Source organism: Sarcophilus harrisii, chromosome 3 (genome assembly GCF_902635505.1).
Source record: "Sarcophilus harrisii chromosome 3, mSarHar1.11, whole genome shotgun sequence".
NCBI lineage: Eukaryota > Metazoa > Chordata > Mammalia > Dasyuromorphia > Dasyuridae > Sarcophilus > Sarcophilus harrisii.
Genome location: NC_045428.1, coordinates 432,482,749 through 432,501,279, shown reverse-complemented (window position 1 = coordinate 432,501,279; position 18,531 = coordinate 432,482,749). Strand labels below are relative to the sequence as shown.

At 34.3% G+C, this 18,531-nt stretch overlaps 1 protein-coding gene across 8 annotated transcripts in view; it reads left to right on the top strand.

The window, feature by feature from the left end:
- The window catches only part of FRY (FRY microtubule binding protein), a 470,054-nt gene extending 451,746 nt beyond the window's left edge, over positions 1-18,308 (top strand). For 6 of the 8 annotated variants that reach the window (XM_031960730.1, XM_031960734.1, XM_031960729.1 and 3 more), the window contains 4 exons: positions 11,315-11,332; positions 13,546-13,656; positions 15,733-15,935; positions 17,059-18,308. In XM_031960730.1, the coding sequence (XP_031816590.1) occupies positions 11,315-11,332; positions 13,546-13,656; positions 15,733-15,935; positions 17,059-17,317 (591 nt within the window). In that variant the 3' untranslated portion in view covers positions 17,318-18,308. The remainder of the gene's footprint in view (positions 1-11,314; positions 11,333-13,545; positions 13,657-15,732; positions 15,936-17,058) is intronic. The other 2 variants (XM_031960731.1, XM_031960733.1) reach the window with 1 other exon arrangement.
- Positions 18,309-18,531: the final 223 nt, after the last annotated feature.

Here is an 18,531-nt window from a genome sequence, read left to right as displayed (position 1 = left end):
ACACCAAAGATTCATGTCCTCTATTCAGATGTAAGCTTCTTTCATGAGTATTTTTTTAATTCCTTGTATTTGTATTCCTAGTACCTAATATAGTTCCTAGCACATAGTAGGTACTTTAAAAATATCATTAGTTGATGAACTCATAAATTGTCCTTTGCTCACCTGTCAGTTCCACTTCCAAAGCAGGAGCTTGTCTAGTTCTCCAAGCTTATAGTACTACCCCTTAAAGCTTATAATACTACACATTTATGAGATGGTCTACTTAACTACAGTCTATGGCTGTGAAATAATTCTAAGTCATAGTATTAAAATTAATGCTGAGGGAAGCACTATCCTACCACTTATAATCTACCCCAAAAGATAAGGGCCTTGCTCAGGGTCTTAAAAAAAACCTGCCTTCCCCATTTATATGTCCCTTTATGTTCTTTGGCTTTAGCTCCTGTTTGCTCCAGAAACTCCTCCCCTAGATCTAGCTAGATCTAAACCAGAAGACTGGTCCAGGAATTCCTCTCTGAAGGACAAGGTTCTCCAAGGAGTCTTAAGACTACCCAGCCTTTCCTTCCAGCAGACCAAGTCCATGAGGGTCCAGCCACTTTCTCTCAGTCTAACTTCACTTTGTCAGTTCTTGTCCTCTCTCCAACCTTCTTTTAAAAGCTATGTCCAACCCAAAAATCTTGTTCAGTCTAAGAACAAGAAGTGATTCATCAATGTTTTATCCTTAATGTTCTGGGACAAGTAACCAAGAGAAGTTTACACCTTATCATAGTTAACCTTGTCAAGTGAATTTCATACCTTATTAGGGAACCTTGTCAATGATGAACAATGTCTTCTTCAATGGAGGCTGAGAATCCAAGATTATATCTGGAAATACCCGCTACATACAAATTAGGTTTTGTTGGGCTTTTTTTTTTTTTTTTTTTTTTTTTTGATGACTAAGAATAAATGTTTTGAATGTCTGTCTACATGACAGAGAAAGAGAGGTAAACAGAAAAAAAGCATGAAAACTTTTTTTTCAAAAAGAAAGGAAACTGTATATTGGAGAAATAAAAAGTGAGTTTGGCAACAGTGAATACCATTTCCCCCACCTTTGTGAAACTATAGAATTAAGTAATTGTTTCACTGCATGAAACAGAAGGCAAGTAAAACAACTGATATTGTTTAGAGCAAATATTATTTGGTCTTCCCTCATGTGTTCCTCCTCCCTAAGAGGGAAGTGCTATTATTATCCCCATTTTACAGAGAAGGAAACTGAGGCCCAATGAGAATAAATGACTTGTGTAGGGTCACATACCAGTCAGGTTTTTGTTCTGTTCACTAGGTGAATTAAGGTTGCTAAAGGTACAGAACAACAAAGGATGCAACATTCTGGGAAGGGTACAAAAAGAAACTTTTTACAAAATTACTTTTTATAAATGCACATTTTTATGCCTAAAAATTCCATTCTCCATAACAGGTTGGTGTTTATTTTGTGGCTACATTAGAATCAAAGTTCAAAGTTTCTGTTAGATGGGAGGATGAGGGGCAAGTCCAATTTTTTAAATGCAAAGGATGTAGTTTTCAGAGTGCTAAGGAGCTTTGCTCTAAATCTCTTTTTTAGCACTATTTTGGCCTCATGCCAGGGATGAAATGGAAGTAGAAGAAAGGACAGTGAGCAAAGAAGATGTATAGAAAGTACCATTGCTGTATGTAGCCTTTTTATCTACTAAAAAGTGGTAGATGAATTTAGACTATTTAAAAAATGGCAAAATAGCTTCTATCAGATTTGATTTTGCTGTATTGACAGTAAGAAAAAACACACTAAATCTTAGGAAAATGAGTTAGTCGAGAAAGCAGTTCCCCAATTACATGTTGGAACCAGTGCAGATTCTGTCCCAATTTTCCTTTCTTTTCTATTTACCTTCAAGTTCAATGCTGTGATCTTGATAATGGATAATCTAAATACTTCAAGATCTTCATTCATCAACAGGAATTCACTAGATTTTACTTACTAAGTCAGGAAAATGTATTGATGTAGAAATACTTTTTAACAAGAACCAAAACAGAAAATTTTCTAATTAACACCAAATTAATTAGAAAATTCACTGAGCTGGAGCACTTATCCCACAAGCATTTAGATCGAGGTTCTACCATATATCTCTTACATATTTTAAGAAGAAACATATAATATGTCTGATTTTTTTTAATTCTTATTTTTAATTTTTTCAGTTGCTTCTTTAGGTTTCTCTCCCTTTCCCTCCCTCCTTCTCTCTCTCTCTCCTTCTCCCTCCCCCCTTTCTGTCTCCCCTCTTATACCTTTTCTCCTTTTCTACTTTATTCTTCCATTTTTACTCACAAGATCTTCTCTTTTCCTCCCCTCAGTCCTACCTTTCTTCTCCCTGCTCCATCTTTTTTCTCTCTCTTCTCCAAATATTTTAACAAAATGTTAAGCTTGAGAGAGCTGAAAAAAGTTCATTCATGTATTCTGTGCAGTCAGGTAGTGGCTTTTGTAAACAAAAGTAGAAAACCTAATAGCTGGCCTCAGGGAACTTAAAACCCAGGTTTGTTGACCAAACATCTATAAACTATGAGAAAATAATTGAACATCAAATGTGCAAATAAGTGTTTAGGAAAACTATCTCTCTGAGTTAGTTCATGCAACGGGATAAATGCTGCCAAATATATATATTGACCATCACACAGGAATTATGGAGGTAAAAACCTAAGTTTTATTAGTATGCTCAAGCATAGATTTAGAGAAAACCTGAGCAATTATGAGGGCTGACAGGGCTTCTTACAGGAAAAATTAAAAAGCAGATTAACAAAGAAATAATTCATTTACATGTTGCAATCTTGTTCATTCCTCTTAGGCCATAAAAGTTAAAGAGAAGATAGCTCCATGATCCCATGCTTTCTTCAGTGTCATAAAAGTTTAACAAATTTAGTCATAATCTCATACATCCAGTAAGAAAACAAACCTTGCCAAACAAAGTCTGTAGCTGACCTAAATCAGATTACAAATTAAAATACATTTAAAGAATTCCTAATTAGGAGGAGGATTTGTATGTGTGTAGAATTGAAATCAGTGTTGGAATCCTCTGACTTCTTATCTGAGCAATGCTTAAGGCTCTTCAGTTTTCACACTCCATGAGACAGCTTTGTTCAGGTGAGGGTTTAGTTAACTTGTTTTTTTATTGAGACTTTTAGTTAACCAAAAATTGCAGGAAAAGAAATGGTCCTGAGTCCCAGATAATAAAAAGGAAATTTTTAAAATTCACATAACACAAGTGCAAACTGACAGTAAAAACTCTTTCCATGTAAGTTCTGAGAGAATGGGGAGTGCAGAGATAAGTCGAGGTTAGAATAGGATTAGTCAAGGAAAACTTTAAAGAAGTTATGTTTGCAGGATAAAGTTAGCTTTTAACATTCACTTCTTTAATACCAGTAGAATCTTGACTAGGTGGTGAATATCAACTCTACTTCAACTCATAATGAAGTCAGTCTCAGTGATCCAAAAGTGGCCCAAACATTTCCTTCTTCCTTGCCAAAAATAGGTTGCCCACAGCAAGAAGAAAAGTAATAAAATTAACTGTTTTGAATTTTTGGGGAGGCATAGACTATATTTAGCAGACTTGAGGCTAGTCCTAAGTTAGCCAACCTAAAATTTCTCTAACTCTTGACAATTTAGGCAAAGGCAAGTAATTTGTCTAGATCACTTAAATAACAGCTTCAATTTGCCATTTTTCTTTGCCAATAGAAATCTGGAATTAGAGCAGCATCTGGTACAAAATCCACATAACATACAAGTCTTAAGAGAATAGCCAGTTTTGTTATTCTGAATACAGAAAAAGCTTAAGAGTGGGTCAAATGATGCAGGAGACTCATTTGTTTGCTAACTTGAATTGTATTAACTGTCTGGCCTCCGACCTAAAAATAGTAAGAAAAGTTATGACCCAATACACTGTTTGTTTTTGCATGGATTCCTTCAATTCATGCTCCTTTCAAAAAAAGCAGGGTTTTCTTTTTCCTCTTGAATAACTTTTCCTTCCCACATATTTGAAAGAAATTGAAACTTTAAAGAAATTAAAGAGCCCTGTATCTTATAGATAAAATAGGAGCAAAAGTTAAATTTATAGACTCTATGCTTACAGCATTAATTTCCATTTTAAAAAAAGATCAGAATATGCTAATAACAAATATTGAGGTGTTTTATTTCAGAGATATGTATACTAATGTGAGGATTAGTACAAACCTTAGTAATCAGGCCAAGAGTTTTTTCCTCCTTACTAAATAAATTCATTCAACATAGATTAGCACATAGTAGAAATAGAAATGTTGAGCAGTTTTTTTTTTAAAAGTACATGGATAGTAGAGGATGCATTTATTAAGTATTTACTATATATCAGAAGTTGTAATAAAGTGCTGGCAATAAAATGCAAGCAGAAAAAAGATAGCTCCTTCAGGAGTTTCCACTCTAATGGAGTAAGACAACATATAAAATGGTGCTGAAAAGCCAGAAGAGATAGCAGAGGTACCTGGCAAGGGTAAAGTCTAGAATGATTCTCAGGAGTCATGGGCTGAACATGAAGAAAGCAGGCTGGCATGGATGCTTCATCTACTAGAGATTAGGGGGCCAAATTCACCACCATTACAGGAGGAAATTTGTGGAGGGGAAGATATTGCCAGCATGAATATAGACAGGGGTAGAGCTTTAGGAAAAAAAACACATTAATTTCTCTCCAGCGTACTAAGCTATACACCAAACTAAATTTATTTTTTCTAACAACTTTTGTCCATTTCCTTCTATTTGAAACAGATATATGTGAGAATGTTTGAGGAAGAGTCTCTGGGAGAGAGAAATTGATAGTTTTTCTCCAGGTAGTGAATGCTGCTTTTTCATATTCTCTTCTGCTCTCTTGAATGAGAAATAGCAGACATGTATTAAAAATGTAAGAAGTTAGAGACACCAGAAAACATAATAGCAGAAAAACAAAATGCTGCCTCTCTTTGATTGCCTGCTTAAGTTGGCTGTCAACAATAGTTTTTTTCCACAAATTTTAATTCAGTATCTCAAGAATTCTTGAACCCTCTTCCTACAGACACTGATCCTAAAAAAGAGGGAGGCCATTATTGGAGGGAGACAAATTATCCTTGAAGGAAAAAAAAAGTGCCAGCTGAATGATTTCTATTTCTTGATAATTTTGCTTTTGATATTGCTAGTGTTTATATAAAGGCTTTTCTATTCTTGATTTCATTTACTTGTAGTCACATTTTCTAAAGATACCCTCTCAACCTGACCACTTTAAAAAGAGGAGTGAAAAATATCTTTATCTGACTTGAACTCAATATTTATGAGTAGGATTTAAGGCTCTAATGAGGTGTCATGATTAATTAATTTAGACAAAAGATATTCTTATAGCCTCAATTACTATTTATGTAAAATATATAATGTGTATATAATTTATATAATATTCACATAATTTATTTCTATAATAAATTTAAACTGCTATTTGGAGAAAACTAAATATTTACCATTATTTCTACTGGTATTGGAGAGGAAATGAAAGAATTGGCTTAGGACATTTGCTTTTGACTCTAGTTATGTATGACTAATCAATATAACCAGATCACTGGTCCTAGATCAGCTACAGATGTTCCAGACTCATCTTATGCTGAGCTAAAAGTGAGACACTCAGTTGGAAAAATAGCCAAAGCACTATATTGTGAGTATTAGATATCTGGTACACATTCCTGATCTCCAAAGAATCCAAGGGATGCAGAGACCACACTCTCTCCTAGGCTGACTCCCAGACCTCAAGATTTCCCCAGTCAATGACTTGGCTTGATATCTACAATCTGAAACCCCAAGCAGCAAATCCTACTGCTACTGAAGCATTCCTTTGGTGAAAAACTGTCCCATCATCACCCATTTGAGAGTTATAAAACTGTCATAGGCAACTTTATAGGATGATGCATTAATTCACAAGTTAATAGATAAAAAGGAAAACTGTATTCTAACTAAACCTGTGTTTTTTCTGACTGTGCCCTTGTAAAGCTCTAATAAAAGTATCAAATAATGAGGGAAACCCTCTAACACTCATACAGCCTACCTCCTAATGCACCTTTTTTGAGCAAATATTGCATTGATAATGTATTCAGACATCTTCTGTCCCTGATATAAAGGGGAAAATGTTATTTCTCAGTGAATGAACCAAATTTAAAGATACCAATCTTTACTTAAATGATAGCTCAAAGATCATTACCACTTAGAATTGTAACAATATAGTAATCATGGTAAATGTCTTTGAATAGATATTTAAAATAATGTTTAAATGTGAATATAATGTCAGTATCATCTCCCAGGACCCTGAATAGGGCATTTCCTTTTCTTGAAAGACTTAGGTGAGGAGTTATAGCTGAGAAGCACTGTGATTGGATGGTTAAATTTGCACAGTTTGAGAACTAACTGGGAGGACTAAATTCCAAGATGGAGGTCTAAGAAAGGAATATCACCAATGGTGTTGTATAGCAAGGACTTTAAACCTTCTTTCCTTCTTCAAGTTGATGAGCAATTATGCTTACCTATTTCTTAAATGAACCACTTAGGTCTCCTAATTTTGCCATAGTCATATTAGAAATGTTTCTTAGCCAACAAAACTATAGAATTTTCTCCCATAGCAAATATCTCACGGGATGCTGTCCATTCTTTCAAAAGCCTAGGTCTAGCCCCAATCTGTTTTACTTAGCAATAAATTACTATAAGATATTCCATCTCCATGAGAAATCTAGTTCTTATCTAAGTATCAAAATCGAAAGTAACTAAAAAAACAGCTTTTATTAGATGCCTAATGCCCTTTCACTAAGGTCACTGAGGAACTTCGTACACCTCAACAAACTGCTGCTTAGGTACAGTATTCCTTATGCCTCATTAGTAAACAGAGAACAAACATGTTTGATTTTATGTACAGAAAAAAAAATCTATTTTTTACCTTTGAGTCAATTGTCACCTGTATCTTATTTCACAGAGTTTAAAGCAGTGGTTCTCAGGTTTTAAAGATTCAATCATTCAACATTTATTAAGCACTGATTATGTGAAGTGTTGAGTAAGGTACAGTTATTATAAATAAGACACAGTCACTGCCTTCAAGGAGCTAACACTGATAGTAGATTTTTAAAATACTTATGACATGTTTATATCTTCATAGTCAAGTTCTTTTAGATGCTTTTTTTTCCTAAGTCCCAAAGGCTTCACAGAAACATGATTAAGAATCTTGGGTATTATTGTTAATCGGCATTGAAATTGGGTGTTTCTGAGCTTTCTTTACTCCTTATAGAATCCCATTTTACCCAGTTGTCTGCGTGCCCCATCATATGGATTTGAGATCTTGGAGAGTTTTGGTGGAGTTTTTGTTTTAATCATTTTTCCTATGAGGAAAATAAATCTTTTAGTCATATTTACTTGTGTCTATTCTAGGAATCAAGGGATCCCAAGAACACAGCTAGGACTTAGGGAGGTACTTGGGAGTACAGAAAACAATGAGATTTCCTCATATTTTTAAGAACTTTAAAACTTTGGAACATTGAAAATGTTTTATGGCCTGAGTCTCCCCACCCAATAGCCTCATAAAAGGCCTACAAGCCTAAAAATAGATTAGGAAATAATAAAGTTTATCAAGAGACACCATGGTGTGATGTAATGCAGCATCAAGCTCAAACAGAAATGGATACCTTCAGATTTCATGCCTATTGTCTTAGAAAACCACAAATTTGACACTCCTGGTATAATGGATAGAGAACTAGCTTGGAATTAAGGCAAGCTGGGTTTTGTTGTATACTAGTTATTAGTCTGGTGAAATCATTTTACCTCTCAGGGCCCTAAGCAATTATCTGAGACACTAAATTACTAACCTTATAGGACTAGTATGAAATGAAATCACAAGTCTGAATGAGAGAGGGAAGGAGAAGGAGAAAGAAGGAGAGGAGAAAAGAGAAAAGGGAAGGGAAGGAGGGAAGAGAAAGAGGAAAGAGAAGGGAAGAGAGAAAAGGGCGTGGGAGAGACAGTGATAGAGAGAAAAGTGGGTTGAGAGAGAAAGAAACAGACATAGAGGGAGGGAAAGACAGAGAAAGAAGAGAGAAGGGAAGGGAAGGAGAGAGAGAGAATGAGAGAAAAGGAAGGAGGGAAAGAAGGGGAAAAAGGGGGAGGGAGAGAAGAAATCTGACTCTTTGTGACCCCATTTGGAATTTTCTTGAAATTTGCCATTTCCTTCTTCAGCTCATTTTACACAGGAGGAAACTGAGACAAACAAGTGACATGCCCAGTGTCACCCAGTTAATGTCTGAGGTTAGATTTGAACTCAGAAAGATGAGTTTTCCTGACTCCAGGCCCTGCCTTCTGTCCAGTGAACCATCTAGCTTCTCTTCACATATTCAGGTGCTCCCACTCTAATGTTTGCCTGCATATAGTGTGGTATATAGTACAGGACTTCTTAAACTTTTTCCACTCAGAAACCCCTTTTCACCTGAGAATTTTTTACATGACCCCAGATATATAGTTATATAAAAGAGGTACAAATAGAACACTTGCTGATAATAGATCATAATTCTGTGACTCCCACATTCAGTTATACCATGACCCACAGTTTAACAAGTTTGGTATAGTAGCTAAAGAGCTGGCCTGGGTACTACCTGTGACATACCCTTCAGCAATTCCCCAAGACTTAGATCCTTTTTTATTTCCCAAACTCAACTTGTAGAGAAGGTGTTGCACTAGTAGAGGAAGTCTGATAATGAGGAATTCCCTAGCGAAATAACAGGTCCACTCCTTATCCATTTTAAGTTTGCAAAATACATCACCTCATTTGAGCCTCTCACCATTTCTTTGAGGTAGGCACCCTAACCATTGTTATCTCATCCCCATTTTATAGATAAGGAAACAGAAGTCATAGGGGCAAATGACTTGTCCAGAGTCACCTAGAAAGTGTGTCTAGAAAGAAGTAGTAATTGAATCCTAGATTTTCCTTATTCTATCTTTCCCTTTATTCACTATGCCATATTGCCTTGAAGATGCTTGAGATCTCCTGCCTACAAAGGTCAAGGACACCCAGAGCTCTATAAGTCAGAAATTGGCCATCCCCCAGGAAAGACATTATTTTTGACTAAAGAGAGTAGAGAGAAAAAATTAGCCTGCATTGCAATTCTTTAGCAGCTTTTTTTTTTTAACCTTTATTGACTAGAAAAGATGTTATTATCCTTTTTGGCTCACATTGATCCCTTCTTTTGGAAGACAGTTTTCCTAACCTGAGACCATGTAATTCACTCAATTTTGCTTCCTTCCGTGCTGCCAGAAAGCAAATTCCATAGTGGCAAACTATTAGTGATGGTAATTTGCTAAACTGTATATTAAATGCTCTGGTCCTATTTGAAGTTATTCTCCAGTTTTTCAAGGTAAAAAAGGAATGTACTTTAATGATAATTGGCTTTTGAATCTGCCACATATCTTGTGCAGATTTCATTGTCAAAGGCTTGGTTATGAAAACTGCATGACCTTGCCAGTTTTAAAGCTTTATTTAAAGCAATAAAACTATTAAATATTTTCAGCTATTTAGTTTCTATCATGGGTTTGAGGTATAAAATCTCAGCCACTGGAAGAATTGTGGAATCTATTCATTTTCAACAGAGTGAAAATCCCCATGTACTGGTCCCTAGTGAGATGACTGATGGAATAAATGCTATTGTTGTAGCTGGGGGTGAATGGGAGGGGGGGGGGTATGGTTTAAATTAATGTTTAGCATATTAGCATCTGTTCTTTTTAAAAAGAGTTTTAAATTGTTATTTTCATAATCAGAAATTCATGAGGAGCTAAGTACATAAAGTCTGAACTTGGTTTTGCCTCTGATACATTTTGGCTATAAGTTTCTTAACCATTCAGTGTTCTAGGCCAGAGATACCAGACTTATAGTCCAAACCAGATTAAAATGTAATTGGGAAATGTTTAACAAAATAAATTAAAATGCAATACAACATAGATAATAATAATTTGTGGTTTTCCAAGTTGACATGAGGCTGGCAGAGATCCATTTCTACTTGAGTTTGATGTCATTGCCCTACCAACTCCCTAAGATCCAAATTAAAGATTAATTGTTTAATTGTATCCATGGAGGGAGTTTTCATTCTGGAAGATCCCCACATTGATGATAAGGATATTAACCTCCACACTGAAGCACTATTTAAGTGTTATCAATATGAATGTTAAATTAATAATATTGTGAGCATGAAGATGGGAATTCTTATCATCATGGGTCAATGAACTTTAAACTAGACTAAAAATATTTTGATAATTCAGAATGAAGTATATGATTCTTTAAGATTAAGAATAACAAATCAATTCAAGTAATAATTCCATGCCAATTTATGGTCTCAGATTCCCATATATGCAGATTCCCTTAAGTTAATATTGTGATTGTGACTTAAGGAAACCAAAAATTACTGTCCTTGGAGCTACAGTTCTACCCTCCTATTCAGAGTTTTCATTCTCCTGTAATTAAAGGTGATTAGCTTAAAATGTAAGTTACAAATCCTTTTTGTAAAATAATTGTTATGAATTTTTATCATAAATTATCTATTTTGTTTAATCATAAAAATATGGAAAAAATGCTCACATGTTGACTCTCTTTGAGGAGGGGAATACCACCATCATCCTTTTGAAATAAGTATTAATATTCCTACTAAACATTTTCCAAATATAGAGGAACAAATTTTGTAATAAAAATGAAAATTGGATTATTAGTAGCATTTGTATTTATATTATCAATAAATAAAGGTAGAATTTCCAGAGTGCATAAGATCTTAAGATCCTATTAAAGACACAGACTTAAGCCTCCCAGCAGCTTATTTTATGCTCCAGTTCTAATAAATATCTTTAAAAATTACTGAGTTGATCTTTTGAGAATTATCATTATATTATTAGATTATCTCCTCAGAGTGAAGAAGTAGTCATTCAGGCTTATACAACTAAGTCCTTCAGTCACTAGAAGCTTGATTTTTTTGTTACCTGGCTGCCAAAATCTTAGCAAACTAAACTTAAAACCTACTAAATGCTGGTTCCATTATTTTGGCCAATGGCACTCCCCATTGTGTATAGAGCTTGTGTTTAACTGGAATGCAGTGCATGTTGTGGGAGTGAAACACTAGCAGCCATTGACAAAATTGAAACAAGCCATGCTAATACTGCTGAACAGTGATGTTCTTAAAGAGGGCTGTGCTTTCTGTTGCATGCATTACACTGACCCTCTACTTTCTTTCCTTTCCTTTTTTTTCCTGTGCCATGCTTGCTGGGTAGCAAATGGAATCTCTTGCAGTAAGTCAAAAGTTCTTTCATACTCTTTGTCCATTAAACTATGGACCCTGAATGAACCCTGATTTTACTGTTACTGTTGTATCTCTTAGCATGTTGTTCCTTTTTCATTTCTATTTATTTATTCATAGATAATTAGAAACTTGTCATTTATTAGTAGCATTCTGAGTTGTTTTCCTCACAAAAAAGAAAACCTCAATTGCTATGATTTCTGATATAGAACATGGGTCATTTACAATAATAATTTATATTATATATAAATATGTATTATATGTATGTAATAATATTATTTGAAGTCTGTGTATATCACAAATCCTAATTAGGGTTTTAAATTGAATTAAATTGCAGAGCTGTCTCTACTGAATTGTAAAATTACCATTAGGTCTTTTTTATAGTGTTTTTTTTTTTACTATCAATAGAATAAGATTTTAAATATGATTTAAAATTCTACTAAGTAGAATAAAATTTTTAAATTCTACTAAATAGAATTCTTTCATTTATAAATCGACTATCAAAAGGTTTCTATAAAGAAAAGTTTGTTGAAAGATGAGTGGTGTCAACCTCAGATAGAAAGAGGGAGCACCAAACTGTGCATAAAGATCACTGCAGGCTGCATATTGACTTAGAAAACCACATACTAATATTATCTATGTTTCATTGTGTTTTTATTTGTTTTCTTATATATTTCCCAAATCTGGTTCAACAGCACTCAGAGTGTTGTGGGCAGCTTGCAGTTTAACACTTCTGTTTTAAACATTGAAAACTTTCCTTTGCACTAGAGAGTGCTTGAAACCTAACCTATTAGCCTCTTCACAGAGGTCACCTCAATCATATTTTCTTTCATAAATCAAAAAGAATCTAACTTTACTCAGTTCAGATATATATGGTTTGATTATATATTATATCAGTCAATTTTTAAATGGCATTGTCTTGTTTGACAACCAGTAATCACCTCTTCTTCCCCCGTCCCCATTTTAAATCTTGTCAGACTCATTTGGAGAAAAGATATCTTCAGTAGCTTATATGTAACAAAGAGCTAAATCTGAATAACTAGATTTATAATTCCTCATCCTTTGAGGTATTCTTGAATTGGGAGTTTTAAAGTGCCCTATTTTGTCTTTAATTTAATCCTAATTAAGGAAAGAAACACTGGGTGGTTTGGATTCCCACAGCTCATGTCTAGTTGTCATATATATGTCAGTCTAATTCAATTCAGTAAACAATTATTAAGTGCCTTCTGAATGCCAAGCATGAATTCTGGGGGTTAGTTCTTATTGTTTTGAGTAATCTTACCCATCAATTACCTTATTCATCAGACCAATACTTGAAGTGTCGATGCCAAGTTTTAGAAAAAATAGTTATTAAAAAAAAACAGACTGGACAATAATTTCCCCAAGAGTAAAAGATATTGACTCCTTTTCCCTAAAAGATATGTGTGAGCTATTCTGATTTTAATGAAAATAACTTTTAAAGTCCAGAATTATCCATTTTAGTGGAGCTCAGTGGCCAGTTCCAGCAATTACTTCTAAATTTACTTTCCATAAAAAATGTTGTACTCTTCCTATAAAGCATTCGCTCTTTGATTATCATTTTATATATATATATATATATATATATATATTCCCTCTAATAATAACAAACCTAATTTTGATATTTTAAAAACATTTTTATTGATTTGTAAAAATATCTTGCGTGTGATAATCATAAAAACTTTTTTTAAATTGTCTGTGTGTGCTCTATCCTTAATAGTAGTTATAAATAATTAAGTAAGGCTCATCACTGTGGGATTCTGCTTATATAATAAGGTGACCCACTCAGAGCAACTTAATGTTTTCCCTTACAAAATACACTTTTATTCAAAATATTTTTCACTTAAAAAAGATTACTATCTCATAAAATTATGCTCATTGTCAATAATGTCTAAAAATTATAACTTAGCAAACAGGATAAATCTCCTTGGTCCTCTACCAGACATCCCTCAGGGGACTATGGCTATTCCACATTACTTATTCTGATTCACAATGTTAAATTTTACATACATTCATTGATTGGATTTTTGTTTTATTTTGAAATTAAATGGCTAATCATACATCATTTAAAAAATTGAAACTTATGAACCCATATATTTCACTTATTATATATAAAACTAATTCCAAGGTTATAAAAAAAATCTATTCCTTAATAACTATGTCTTCCCCTATAAATTTTTTCTTTAGCAATTGGAACTGTGTCAGAGATTATATAAACTACACTTCCAGCTGCTGTTGCTTTTTCAGTCCTACTGCAAACTCATTGGCCAGGTGCATGAAGTTAGTTCCATGCCAGAGGTAAGTCATAAGCCCAACCCAATCTTTTCATTCAAGTGATCAGTTCTATTTTGTGTTCCTCCTTTCCACTACTACTCCCTCTCCATGACAATCTGAGATTTCATTGATTCACAGGTTATTTACCTTAGACCTACTGTGCTGAAAAAGCATCTCATCTTTCTGTTTTTATAAAAAAGGTAGGGTTCTCATGTACTTTTTGCCTACTAGGCAATGGGAGAATCATTGACATGTTTTAGAGAGAGATGTTATAAGCAAAGAATGATAGCATAGCGCATTTAAGGGGAGATGATGCTATTATTCTTAATTAATCCTAAGGAAATTTTAATGACTTTCTCCACAACTCATATATGTAAGAAATGGTGAATTTAATAGGTGAACAAAGAAAATTTCATTCTCTTGATGAAATAAAAAAGCAACATTTATGTTTATTCAATTTTTAAAGATTTTTTCCTTTAGGAATAACTAACATTGAATTTAAGATTATATGTTAGCAAGAAAGGAACTTTAAATAATAAAAACTGAAATTATTCTAAATTTGAAAATATTATCTTTAGAGGACCTAGCACTGTCAGAGAAATTAAAATTCTTTTAGACCTTTGAGTCTCCTCAGAACCAAAAAAGAAAGATAGAATGCTCACCTGGCTATTCAGCTCAGCCCATCACTGACTGGGGAAAATTAGCCTGATGCTTTCACTAAGGAAAATTTCTATAAACCATCTAAAAGTTAGATCATTAGAGAGATGATCTATGACCTTATACTAACCATCCAAAAATTATTGAAAAGAATGTGTGTGTGTGTATATATATATATATATATATATACACATACTTATATATATAAATATTCTTTATAAAAATGAACAGTATTATTTAATTAAAAGAATAAGTTGTACCCTGTATTCTCTTTTCTCTTTAGTCAATCACTCTCTTCAGTACAGTTTATGAAGAATATATATTCTTTGGCTTTTCTCAGTTGACTTACAAATGATTCGGTGTCAGGGAAAGTGATGTCATTTATTTCTGGGACTAATAAGCCAGACTAAGCTTTATTCTTTTCCCTACCACTTGACCTTTCTGATTATAAAACAGAATTATCTTCATCCAGAAGCTAGAAAAAAAAATACTCCAAATCACTAAAAAGAACAATTCAAGTTTTATTTTAATGTGGATTAGACTACTTTGAAGAAGGAAAATGCTCATTTCCCAACTTCAAAAAATGAATCTGTAGAGCAGGATACTTTCAAATTTTAATTTAAAGGAATTTATTTAGTAAAATATCAGCAAAAGTTAAAGAACCTTTAAAAGTATCTTTTGACCATGCTTTTATAGAACATAAGATCAAATTGTTTAAATGGATGAGGAAAATATTACAAAATTTTAAACATAAAAAATGGCATACCTTGCTAGAACAATGAACTTTCCTTTATAGAAATAGTTGAAATTTTAAATCCTTATTTTTTTTAACAAAATACTTATCTTAACATGCCTTTTTTGGTGAAATACTCCCAGAATCAAATTACAAAGAAGTGTTCTTGTCTTATTTATACTTTTTCATCTCTCAAAAGCAGCAAAAATTCCTTTGACTAGTATCTCTTTGACTGCCAAGGAACTGGGTCTTTCAGGTCTTTCCCTTTTTAAGGGAAAAATTTTATGGTCACCTTGTGTGACTTCTAAAATACAATCCCAATATGAGACTTACCCTTCATTTTCTAGATAAATATTAGAAATCTCTCTGTTGTGATGTGATATGGAAAATACTGGTAAAGAAAAGAAGCATCAACAATTATCTGGATATGACTCCTGGGGAGTTCATATGAAGAAAGTAATGATAAACAAGTTTGGGGGGGAGAGTATGTAGTAAATGGGGAGGATATGTCTGTCTACACAGATCACTATAAATCGTTGTTACCTCATTTACACTTACATATACTGTGCCATACTTTTTTGTCATGACTCACTTGTCACTTTGGGTTCAGCAAGATTCTTTTTTGCTTAACTACATACACAAAATATATAAACACAAAAGTTAATGCCCTGTCTGCACCTATTGTGGTCTCTTTACTTTTTCTTTCACAGCTGTTGAATATGTCCAGAGAACTAAGTGACCTAAAGAAAAACCTGAAGGACGCAACAGCTGCCATTGCTATGGATCCTCTGTACATAGAGTCCTCCTGGCCTGAGCCTACATTCAGCTCCACAGAAGCAGCCATCCAATCTATGCTAGAATGCCTGAAGAACAATGAACTTGGCAAGGCATTACGGCAAATCAGAGAATGCAGGCAAGTCTTAACCACGTGTGGGATCTCTCTTTTGTTGCCATTTGTGGGACATGCATGAAGTTATGTGCTATCTAACCCTCACCTAGGTGACCCTGGGGAACGAGGTATTTCACTATTTGCTCTGAGGAATTTTATTATCAGTCAGCCAAAATCAGACCCAATTTGTGGAAGAGAAATCTGAAACTTAAGCAGGTAGCAAAGGAAATTGCAAAAAGTGCTTTATTTGGAGTCAAGAAGACCTGTATTCAGATTCTACTTCAAACATGTGCCTGTGTTACCCTGAGCAAATTAATTATTCTCTTTGGGGTTCCATTTCTTCATCTGTAAATGGAGGGGGATTATACTCAATGTCCAGCAAGTTCCCTTTCAGCTCTAAGTCTCTGGTCCTATGCAGAGCAGTGCATTGCCACAGAATCAGTTCTCAAACCCAACCCTGATTTTCTAACTACTAGGTCTTTCAGTTAGCCAGAAAAAAATGAGTGGAAGAGAGAAGAAAAAATAAACAGCTCTTCATACTTTAGAAATCTATATTCATGGTTTTGTGTTGGTCATTGAATAAATTCATCTTTGTTATAGGTATCATATCTAAAATAATGAAATGTTTGAAACCAGGTAAATTCAGTTACAGAAAGGACTAGAAAGCAGGGCTTCTTAAAATTTTTCTGCCCTGCCTCTTTTCACGCAAGAAATTTTTTACATGATACTGGGTATGTAGGTATATAAAATAAATATACAAGTCAAACATTTATTGATCATAATTTCATGACTTCCACATTTAGTTTCAAGATCCCCCATAGGATCAGGAAGATCATGAACCATGGTTTAAGAAGTTGGGGATGGATGACTTCTGACAATTCAGTCAACTCCGAGATTCTATGATTCGTTGTAAACTAATCATTAAGTTTCTTCTCTCCACCTTCAGTATTCTATAGCATTATGTCTTATAAGTAGTATGGGCACAGTGCCAATCTCTGTACCTGACTGGGTCAGCGGGAGAATTTTTGCCTCGTCAGTAATAGTCTTTTACTAAAGACATGAGTGAATAAATTTATACTATGAATCGAGGTCTCCTAACTTTGTAAGCAACACTGAAGAAACGTGTACTGTCCATCTCTCATTGCAGGAGTTTATGGCCCAATGACATCTTTGGGAGCAGCTCCGATGATGAGGTCCAGACACTACTGAACATTTACTTCCGACATCAAACGCTGGGACAGACTGGTACTTATGCACTCGTGGGATCCAACCAGAGCCTCACAGAAATCTGCACCAAGCTGATGGAGCTCAACATAGAGATCCGGGACATGATTCGCAGGGCTCAGAGCTACCGGGTCCTCACAACTTTTCTCCCAGACTCCAGTGTTTCAGGCACAAGTCTCTGACAGGAGTCTTCCGTCCTCCGTTGGTTCCAAGCTGGGAGTGCTGCCATGCTGGAGTGATGTCTTCCAGTGTCTTTTCAGTCTTCAGAAGACTTGGCCAGGCTGTCCTCCCTCTTGTTACCTGTAGGACTTTTTCTACAAAGAGGTGGGCGGAACTTCCAACATGTAGCAATACTGTCAGGACAGAGGTAGCCTAGAACACACCGGACATTCTCAAGTCTCCGTGCTGTGTTGCACAAAAAAAGTTAGCATTTCACTGAGCAACCACAACTCACTACTGAAGAGGCGACTTCCATTGCATACCAAAGCCGACAACACTGAACAATACCTTCCTTTCTAGAAACTGGTTTTAGATTGGCAAAAGTGCAATGTTCCCTTTACTAATTTTTTTTTCCCTTTTGTATCCTAAAACTTGTATATTATTTCCCTCTATTTTTCTTCTTTTTTCTTTTCTGGGGGAGGGGGTGAAAAGGGGCAGGCAGAATGAAGCTGGCCAATAGAAACTGAGACAGTTGGTCAAAAGCTGAGCGCCTGTATATATGAAAACAAACTGTAAATGGACTACAATTTAACATACACTGTAATTTGAATACGATTACTGTATCTAAAATGAGCTGCTATGAAGTACATTTCTTAATGTTGCTAGGCTACTGTCTCTGAAGGTACTGGATTGCTTTGCAGAGGTCTGTTATTAGGACCCAAGTACCAGAAATGGTATAGGTAGAATTTTTTTTTTTTTTTTTTTAAGGATCTTGGCTGCTTTTTCCTAGAGGGTTGCTTTTATGAACATATTTATACTACAAAAAAAAAAAAAAAAAAAAGATGGTTGTTAATTTGAATTAACTTTGACATTTTGTAGAACAAAGTTAATACATCCACATTAACTGTCTAAATCCTCTAATCTGTCATGCATGCATATTTTAATTTAATGTCCACTTGGATAACCGAAAATAGAACTATCAAGGTGAAGTGCAAGTCCTCACTTTGTTTTGTAGATGATATTTAATTTGTTTTATATATATATATATATATATATATATATATATATATATATATATATATATGTATATACATATATATATACACACACACACACACACACACACTCTTATAAATTTCCCCTCTCACACTTAATACTGTCAAGTGTTAAAATATGGGTGTGTAAAACTGTTGCACATCAGAAACACTTCTATTCAGATGTGATCTATGTAACTTAT